Source organism: Garra rufa, chromosome 12 (genome assembly GCF_049309525.1).
Source record: "Garra rufa chromosome 12, GarRuf1.0, whole genome shotgun sequence".
NCBI classification, from domain to species: Eukaryota; Metazoa; Chordata; class Actinopteri; order Cypriniformes; family Cyprinidae; genus Garra; species Garra rufa.
Window position 1 is genome coordinate 5,372,069 of NC_133372.1, and position 10,227 is coordinate 5,382,295.

At 36.2% G+C, this 10,227-nt stretch overlaps 1 protein-coding gene across 2 annotated transcripts; it reads left to right on the forward strand.

Moving 5' to 3' along the window:
• Positions 1-9,499, forward strand: ppig (peptidylprolyl isomerase G (cyclophilin G)). 2 transcript variants are annotated; one of them, XM_073851911.1, is made up of 13 exons: positions 1-60; positions 772-836; positions 938-1,012; positions 1,441-1,548; positions 1,625-1,669; positions 2,244-2,331; positions 2,616-2,645; positions 2,745-2,884; positions 4,792-4,963; positions 6,478-6,681; positions 6,810-6,891; positions 7,185-7,336; positions 8,408-9,499. In XM_073851911.1, exons 2-13 carry the CDS (start codon positions 776-778, stop codon positions 9,363-9,365), a joined length of 2,115 nt encoding a protein of 704 aa, XP_073708012.1. In that variant the 5' UTR covers positions 1-60; positions 772-775; the 3' UTR covers positions 9,366-9,499. The 2 variants fall into 2 exon arrangements, with proteins under 2 accessions (XP_073708012.1, XP_073708013.1); XM_073851912.1 differs by lacking the exons at positions 1-60; positions 772-836; positions 938-1,012 and having other exon boundaries at positions 1,454-1,548; positions 2,570-2,645.
• Positions 9,500-10,227: the final 728 nt, after the last annotated feature.

Consider the following 10,227-nt stretch of genomic DNA (forward strand, 5'->3'; position numbering starts at 1 on the left):
AGTTCATGTTGTTAATGGTCTCTTCATTTTAGTAGCATTTGTTTAACTTGGATCAAACATGTAAGTTATACTTCCTGTCAAACATATAAAAATCACCTTTCAGTATGACTTGTACGAAAAGAAGAGCGAAATTGAAATCGTAATATTCTCAGTAACAGTAATGGACGTATGTAGCACGTTAGCACGCTAGTCATTCAATCTTTGAAAGGCGAAACGTTTCGATTTTAGTCAGAGTATAAACGAGCATAACTAATTTAAAAGTATCTTAAAGCTTATTAGATAAATATTAAGTTAAAACAAATTGGGATACAGAAGGTGTGCTGCTGTTGGTGATTTCACGTGTGCAGCATCACGACAAAATAAACATTTTAGTTTCGTTTTATTCTCAAGTCATCTATAACGTCAAAGGAAACATAAAAACAAGTCGCATATACATATGAGACATGTTCATGTTCCGTAATGTTATTTAGTAAATAATGAAAGTGCACTGAAAGACACTGACATTCAGGCTCTATAAAAGCAGGCATGAAAATAGCGTAACAATTGATATGAAGGAAAGAGGCTTTATTTAAGTAAGCAGTATGAAATTATATTTTCAGACTGACTTATCTGTCAAAAACATGTCCTAAGTCACAATACACAACAAAACCAAAAGGTTTTGCCCTTCATAGAGTCTGTTAGTTTGTGTACTAGTCTTGTTACACTAGTGAAACAGGTTTTGGGTCGTGTATAATTATTAGTTCTGTAACTAGTTGTGTTTTGTGCTTGCAGTGCGATGGGGGTGAAGGCGCAGCGTCCTCGCTGCTTCTTTGACATTGGCATTGGTAATGTGCCAGGTGAGACTAAGACTACATGCACAGCTGCTCTTCTGTGCCTGAAAATGTGAGATGTATTTCCCTGTGTGATCATTTTCTCATTCTGGTTTTTCTTTCTGCAGCGGGACGAGTGGTCATTGAGCTTTTCTCTGATGCGTGTCCCAAGACATGTGAAAACTTCCGCTGCCTGTGCACAGGTGTGACATATGTGAAATGTGACCCTGGACCACAAAACCAGTCATAATGCTCAATTTTACAAATATTTTAAACGAGTCCAACAAGAAAATCTGGAATCTAAGAGTGCAAAACTAATCCAAAAATTGGGAAAATCGCCTTTAAATTTGTCCTAATGAAGTTCTTAGCAATGCATATTACTAATCAGAAATTAACTTTTGATATATTTATGGTAGGAAGTTTACTAAATATCTTTATTACCCATACAATGTATTGTTGGCTATTGTTACATTTATACCTGTGTGACTTATGACTTATTTTCTTCTAATTATTATTTATAAATTTTTTTCAACCTTTTGATAAATATATACATTTATAATGTTTTCTATGTAATTTATTTTCTTGTGAGAGGATCAGTGTGTATGCATTTTTCTTCCAACTCTGTCTCTAGGTGAGAGGGGAATTGGCAAGACTACCCAGAAACCTTTGCACTACAAAGGAAGTCTGTTCCACAGGATAGTAAAGGACTTTATGATACAAGGAGGAGACTTCAGTGAAGGTACTGCTGTCTTTTACTTTTTTTAATCGTGCGTCCTCTGTGTGATGGTTTTTGACACAAATGTTTACCTTAACAGGAAATGGCAGGGGTGGTGAATCTATATATGGAGGCTTCTTTGAAGGTCAGTATTTATTTTTTGTTTCATGAGCATGTGCAAATTATTAAAATATTGCCGTTTTTAGATTAAAATTCCAGAATCATGTCAAATTTGAAAGTCGTTTTGTTGAATTGATTCTTCATTGACTTGATTAACCAGATTCATAAATCATTCTAAATTAAAACTGTTATATCAGGTAATAAAAAAATGACCTCATGGATCAACGTACATATTGTACATATTCACTGTTTTAATTAGTTTTTCTTTGTATTATTATTTTATAAATTTATAGGTTGTATGTGCTAGCGTTGTTTTTATTAATATTTGGATTTTATTTCTATTTAGCTTTCATTTTTGTTATAGTAAATTTAGAATCTCAGCCTCAGTTAGTTGCCTTACACTGTGTATTTAAGTACTTTTTAATAGATTTAGTTAGCAATAGTAGGGTTGAAAAAGGGTGGAGAATTTCCAGAAACCTTCCAAAAATTCCTGGAAGGCTCCAAAAAAATTATCCTAAATTTTCCTAAAATGTCCACCTTTTTGCAACCCTAAACAATAGCAACCCCAATTTCAATATTCTGTCATTTTCTTTGTCTAGATGAGAGCTTCTCAATGAAGCACACCAAGGAGTTCCTGCTGTCGATGGCAAACAGAGGGAAGGACACCAATGGCTCACAGTTTTTTATGTGAGTCCAGCATTCTGGCTTTTTTAGGGGACGTCTCTACTGACCTGTCGGATAATGGATCACACCACCCTCTTTGAAAATGGACAATGCGACTCTCGTTTTCTTTTTACAGACTTTTTGCATAATATATGTATGTCCTCAGTGCGTTGGTTTGGTTTTGAACTAGTTATGAACTGCAAATGATAATGACTCGGATCGATTTATGGTGTGCATTAATCACTGTTTTTGTGTTCGTTAGATTTATATTTACATTCTGCCTCACTGTTTTGTGTCCCTGACCATAGAACTACAAAACCAACTCCTCACTTGGACGGGTAAGTGTGCAGCACATCGTCATGTACCAACTAGTCATTTTGGATAAACTGCTAGGTAACGTAAATGTCTTTAACAGTCCTTGTTTGCTCTTTCCTCAGAATTCATGTGGTGTTTGGTCAGGTGATCTCCGGCCAGGATGTGATCCGGACGATTGAGAGTCAGAAGACAGATACCAACAGCCGACCCTACGCTGAGGTCAAAGTGCTCAACTGTGGGGAACTTGTTCCAAAATCTAAAGGTGATATTGCATATTTTCTAGAAATGTTCGAACATGCATTCAGTGCTCAAATTTAGCGCTTGTCTGGGACAAGTGGATTTTGTGAAGGGGCAAGTGAAAGAGAATTTTACATGGCTGACCAGAAAAGTAACCTATCTGACTCACAGAAAAATCAAAACTAATAGGCACAACAGCGGTACACAAAGAAACAAACATACCATGGTACAAAAAAACAAAACAAATATTGAATATATATGATATAGGTTAGCAACATCGCATGACCAAGCCAGTACGATTGCAAATGTGATCATTGATTTTATACAACAGTAGTTCAATAAACAAGTAGTTTATAAACTGAATTACATATTATTGACTGTTTTTGCTTACGAAAATAGTTCTAAGCAAAGCTACTGCAGAACATTTGTGAATCAGTGAGCCTTTTTACAACATTTCATATTTATTATTTATATGTTAAAGTTAAACGATCTTATTTCATTATTTATGCACTTGCAATTTTATTGTGTAAATGCATTTATGGAACCTCTTATCTTCATTAAACAGTCTTGAGTAAATACATCTAAATGGCACTTTCGATGCCACTTCAGTGTTTCCTCTGCAGTCCTCTGAGTGTAATTATTCTTACCGAATGTATTGATAAAATTTAAGAATTTGACGTAAATGATGACACGTACATTTATAAACATTTAGGAAAATATTATGCTTGGTGGTTCGATCAACGCATTATTTTTTCACATAATTGACATAATTACAATAGTTTCCTCCCCAGGCTAGCACAAATGGATTCTTACATTTTAAATATGTATATTTTCCATCCAAAAACACATCTGTTTGCTACAGGAGGCTTTTATTGACCCCCCCGGAGCCATGTGATGCACTTTTTATAATGGATCGATGCACTTTATTGGACTTGTTTTGGACTGATGACACTTTAGTCAATGCTTGCATTCGCTGAATTGGCTGTCCATGCCACATCGCATAAAGTTAATCTAATCCCCACCTCTGCCCTTCCCACCCACCAACTAATTTGAATTTCTGTAGGTGGGATTTATTTGATTGGTATTCTAATGCAGTGGTTCTCAATCCTGGTCCTGGGGGACCCCTGCTTTGCCAGTTTGCATGTCTGCCTTATTTAACACTCCTGTTGAGATCATCAGCTCGTTAGGAGAGAGATACATAACTGAACTAACGAGCTGATGATTTCAATCAGGTTTGTTAAATAAGGGAGACATGCAAAATGTGCAGAGCAGTGGTCCCCCAGGACAAGGATTGAGAACCACTGTTCTAATGGACCGCGTTTTGACAACATAGCATCCGGAAAAACAAATGCTTTAGTCCAAAGGAGCGGTTCGTTGTAGTTCTTAAAAAGGACTTTTTTTTTTTGTCAAAATATATCCCTTTGGAGTAGACTTTAAGATTTGTAACTTTTTATGCCCAAACATACACACCACACACTGATGAAAAGTTAAAAAGCATAATAGGACGCTTTAAGGCAATATCACATATACGATGATTAAAATAAGAGACTATTGCTTCAGAATAGATTAGTTTTGCCAAACAAAAAAAGGTTATTTTTGCCCTGGCAAGTAACCTTGTTACTCAGAAGTGAATGACTGATTTTACATAAAGCACATCTATGTTTTTAAGCTGCTTTCACGTCTTTCAAATTACTGTTAATATAAGGTTTTGTTTCTTTCTATTATAATTTTTCTGGATTTCAGTCAAATTGCAGTCAAAAAGCATGTCCAAATTAAATAAAATCAATAAACATACACAAATTAGCAGCAATTTATATATATAAAAAAAAGTTTGCATTTTTTTCATAATCTTGGTTTAATAGCACTGACACTTTTTTCCAGACAAATGATGAAAATGTGTTTTAATGTATTGGTTCAACTTCTGTCATCCAGCAAAGAAAGAAAAGAAGAAGCATCAGTCATCCAGCGAGAGTGAAGACGACTCTTCATCAGACAGCTCCTCGGACACTGAGGAATCAGGGAAGGAGAAAAAAAAAAGGAAGAAACACAAGAAGGAGCACAAGAAAAAGAAAGAACAGAAACACAAGAAGAAAGACAAGAAAGGGTACAGTCACCTTTTAAACATTTTTTGAAGAGAATGAAGAGACAACATTTTTAAAAGTAGTGTGTTAAAATAAGTAATGTTTTGTTTAACTTACTTTTTTTTTTTTGAAACCATGATCATCCTTGCTGAAAGTGAATTCAAATATAGTTATCTTATAGTTTTCCTCATGGTTTTCAAGGATATGCCTAATTTGACCTTTTTTTTTTATGAAGTGACTAAATTTGCACTAGAGTTCTTTAGAGTTTGTTGGATGCACAACTTGTAATGGCAGCAACACAATATGTGGGTTTACTTTTACCTTTAAAAGATTAATTTGCCTGTTCACTTTTTTATGCTACATATCCACAATTTTTAGATGGTTTATTTGGTTTTATTTTTTGCATTCTGTGCTGTTTTCACCTGTCCACAGTAGGGTTGGGAATCGAAAATCGATTCCGATTCTGGAATCGGATACTTAAGATAAAGAATCGATTAAAATTAAAATTTCGATTCCCCGTTTCGATTTCTGGGTGCATTTTTTTTCATCTAGTGATCTGCCAGGACCTTACGTGGTAATGTAAACATCAGTCGAAAAGATGGATCACGGTAAGCATTTAAAAGTGTGTCTACGCTTTGTAAAACCCAAAGACAAATCTACCGCTGCACGCAAACTTCATCTTAGAGATCTTCAAGGGACGCTCCAAAAGGAATATGTTATTTCGTCCCGCAAAAGCCCACATAAAAGTAACCTATACCCCCGCGGGAAGACAGGTATCTACTTTCATCTCTTGGCTGCATGAAACAAACCCTCCCGCTAATGTAAAGGCAAAGATGACCAGAGTATTAGTAACGAACTCGCGCGTGCCTAATGTATTCATTCTTGTATATCGGAGTCGTACGTTAGGCACGCATAAGTCCGCTGTTGATTCACAAAATATTCATTATTTCAGGACTCTGATCCATAGTATTTTTGCGTGAAATTTCTAAATATTTGCATAGTTTTCAAAATGAATGTCCTGTGAGTTTTTTTATAATGAAGTTGTGAAGAATGTCTGAATTAAATAATTTAGGTGCTTTAAATCTGTGTATGTATATACATGTTAAAAAAAATTAGAGCAGAGGGTTTTCGTTTAAATTCAAAAGTATAGCTTTAATTTAAAGTTTGTTTGAATTTTTTTATAACATGCAGGAGAAAAATAAAAAGGCAAAACAAATGTTTAGGTTAATAAAAAAGGTTCAAAAATAAACACCTTTAGAGGAAATGTCAGGCATGGAGGGCCTTGCAAAATTGACCCGAGAAGAAGGGGGCCCTGATATAAAAAAGGTTGAGAACCCCTGTAATAAAATATGTTGCAAGCTAGCACTGAAAATAAACATGTTTAATATATTAATGTTTGACTTTTGTGGTTGTTGTTGTTGTTGTTGTTTTTTTTTACTAAATTGGAATCGGAATCGAAATCGATAACATTCAAACGATACCCAACCCTTGTCCACAGCTGCTTCAGAAGAGAATTTTAACACATCTTTTTCTGTAGGTCTGATGAGGAAGAGGCTGAACCCCAACCCGTGTCGACCATCCGCCCAGAAGAAGTCCCGCCCGTTCCAGAAAACCGCTTTCTAATGAGGCGAAGCCCCCAGAAGGCCAAAGAGGAGGAGCAGGTTAAAGAAAAGCCAAAGGAGGACTCTGGGAAAGACAGACAAAGAGAAAGAGACAGGGAGAGAGAGAGGGAAAGGGACAGGTAGGATGTAATATTTTAATACCTTATCCAGGTATATAATGTTGCGGAGGTTCATTTGTTATACAGACATGAATGATATGTTTATGTTGTAATTTATTATTTTAAATTTTTTTTATACTGTATTCCAGACCCATGGCAAACTCCAGGCCAAACCGCACAAGACTGGTGATGACCAGGTCAGGGCGCAGAATTAAAGGAAGAGGACCGAGGGTGAGAGAATAAATATGGTTTACTTTGAAAGGCAGATTATGAGAGTTAAATGTAAATACAATCAACGTTTGTGGTCAGTTAGATTTTTTTAATGCTCTCCAAGGCTGCATTTAATTGATCAAAAATGCAGTTACATGTGTCACATGATCCTTATCAATGTTAAAAACAGTTGTTTTATTAACACTTATTTAATGATGCTCTTTAATGTCACTTTTGGTCAATTTCACGCATCCTTGCTTGATTTTACTGAGAAAATTGAAGCTAATTTTTATTACTTTTTTTACTTTCTGTAGCGCTACCGGACACCATCTAGATCTCGCTCACGGTCATGGGATCGGTTTCGCCGCAGTGAGACGCCTCCACACTGGAGGCAGGAAATGCAAAGGACACACAAAGCTAAAGCCAACACAGCTGCCACCCAGGAACGATGGATCAAAGGAGACAAGTATGTCCAATTTTACAGTGCATGCAAATATTGCATCCAGGATTCATGACTTTTTCCCTGAAAAGTGAAGTTTTGTTTATTTGTCTAGTGCTGTTCCAAAAAGACATTTCTTGCACTCAAAGTGTTATTTATATTATATACTTTATTAAATAATAGGTATGTGACGAGATCTCACGAGATCCAACGTGGCTCATGATATCTGACTGGTCTCGCAAGAACGTGACGATATCCTCGCAAAACATTTGTTTACATTAGAGCTGCTTGATTAATTGTTAAAATATCACGATCTCCATTCAAACGCCCACGCGATCTTGTTCCTGAATTCAAATCTGCATTCATGTTGCTGCTGATCCAGAAAGAGCAACACAAACGGTCTTTTCAACCACATAATGATAATTATTTCTGTGTTACATACATTTAATAACAAAAGTACTAGGATAAAAGTTTATAGTTTGGGTATAAACACTTATTGTCTACAATAGCGATCAAAACGAAAGTATCTTAATGTGTATGTATTGCAACGCTTATCCTTTTCCGCCAGGAGGTGGCGACAGCTGCACATTTAAAAATAAAAAAAGTGTTTATCATTCAATCATTTATTCAAGTCTTTACTAATTGAGACTCCTTCATTTTTTTTATTTAGTTTGAATATATTTTTTAAAAGAACATTTTGTCAGAACCACTAATAAATTACATTTTGTTTACATTTCGTCTTTTTTTTTTTCTTCAGAATCATGAGAGAATCGTGATCTCCAATTTATTTAAAAAATTGTGATTTTCAATTTATCCAGAATCATGCAGCTTTAGTTTACATGTTTATTACAGCATATAATTAATTAAAATAGAAGTCTCATAAAGTACAATTTCATATCAAAATGCACATGCATTTTGTTTTTCAGTTAAATAAAATACTATTTTTCCCTGTATATTTCATCATTGAGGATTTCTTTAAAAAAGTTTAAAAATCTCATCTCATGCTCATGAACCCAGTCTCTTGGATCGTCTCGTGGGATAAGTGTCTGGTCACACCCCTATCAAATACGTATTATATTTTTGTTTTGCTTTTTCCAGAGGAGATATGTCAGAGGAAAAGACCGAAGCCACTGAGCCAGCCAGCGAGAACAAAGCTGCAGGACAAGAAGAATCAAAAAAGAACTTTGAACGAGAAAAGAGAGATGCGAAGAGGGACAAATCACGCAGTCCCTCCAGAGGAAGAGACAGAAAGAGGGACAAACATCGCTCTAAAAGCAGAGATAGGGACGCACGGAAAAAGACAGATGCCGACGCAGAAAAGAAGAAAGCTCGCAGCCGGAGCAAGAGCAAAGAAAAGAAGAGAGAAAAGGAAAAGCACAGTAAAGCGGACGACAAACGGGGACGCTCAAGCAGCAAGGACAGGAAAGAGAAAGACCCCAAAGAGCGAGAGAAGGAGGGCGAGCAAAAAGACAGAAGCAAAGAAAGAGGCAAACAACATCCGGAAGGAGATGAGAAGGAAAAGTCAAAGGAGGTGGAAAAGAAGAAGAATGGAGAGCAGCGACGTGACCGATCTAGAAGCAGAGAAAAGGGTCGAGACGCGTCACGGAGGTCCAGGTCCAGAGGTCGCGACAAGCGTGGCCAATCGCGAGACAGAGGCCGGGACAGACGGCACAGCAGCAGTCGAGACAGAAGATCATCTCGCCGGTCGAGAAGCAGAGATCGAGACAGACGGGACCGCGGAAGAGACGCAGAAGACCGAAACAAGAGGAGGAGCACAGAGGAGTCGAGGAGCAAAGAGACCAGAGGACGAGACAGAAGCTCCAAAGAACGATCCTCCCAGAGACAGAGAAGCCGAGAGCGAGATGATCGACAGAGCGCTAGGAAGAGGAAAGACAAGAGTGACAGCGGAAGCAGCGACTCTGAGAGCGACGCTGATAAGCAAAAGAAAAGAAAAAGAAGCGAGAGTCCTAAATCAAAAGAGAGAGCAAAGGACAAGTCTAAAAGTCCAAGCAAAGACGCAAAGAAAAAGGACTCCTCTTCCAGTGACACTGACTGAGAGACTGCATGTACCACTCCATTTTTTTGTTTTGGTTTTCTTTTTCCAAATCGATGACTTGCAGTACAACGGTCGATACAAAGAGACATATTTTAGTCATCGTGTGAAGTTCTCCTGAACGCCTGGAATATTTTTTTAATGACTGATACGGATCGCTAATTTGTTTCAATCAAATCGGTTATATTTGTCCTGCTTTTATCAGACATTTTGTTTTCATTTTCTGGCCCATATCCTGTCATAACGTTTAGTGAAAATGGTTGCTTAATTGTTTTTCTGTCCGATCTCAGCTGTGTTTTTTTAAAAGGGGTTTGTTGGGGACAGGTTTGAGTACATTGGAGTTTTGTAAGGGCTTCGTGTTTGTAAAGAGATGACAATGTTAGGTTCTGTTGAATTTGACAAATAAAAATTAATACTGAACCTGTGAACTTCACTTTCAGTGGTCCTGTTTATTCAAACGTCTGATTTTGGATATTTTACACAATTCACCTGATTTTATATTTTAATGTTTAAAAATTGCAGCAATTTCTTTAAACCATGAATAGTGTATTTACACCATTAAATGTAATACAGTTGAGTTCAAGTTTACATACAAATAATTATTTTACTAAAATAAGAAGGATCATACAAAATGCATTTTTGACCTGTATTTAGTAAATATAAATTCTGGAATTGATTATTTAAATCTAATTTTATTTTAGAATTTCCATTTTAGTTCTACCATTGTGCATTTATATTAGCATTTCTATATTCTATTATATTTTACGTATCTTTGTTTTTCATGATCTTAGGTTTTGATCTGAATGTTTATGGCAAAACTTGTGTTTTTTTTTTTTTTTCATGCACTGGTCAATTTTGAGATCAT

What these genes read in the sequence shown, in the direction of transcription:
- ppig (XM_073851911.1), top strand. Translation starts at nt 776, where the DNA reads ATGGGGGTGAAGGCGCAGCGTCCTCGCTGCTTCTTTGACATTGGCATT. An exon ending in AAGAAGAAAGACAAGAAAGG is followed by an intron (nt 4,964 to 6,477) that starts GTACAGTCACCT and finishes CTTTTTCTGTAG; the next exon opens with GTCTGATGAGGAAGAGGCTG. An exon ending in AGAGAGAGGGAAAGGGACAG is followed by an intron (nt 6,682 to 6,809) that starts GTAGGATGTAAT and finishes ACTGTATTCCAG; the next exon opens with ACCCATGGCAAACTCCAGGC.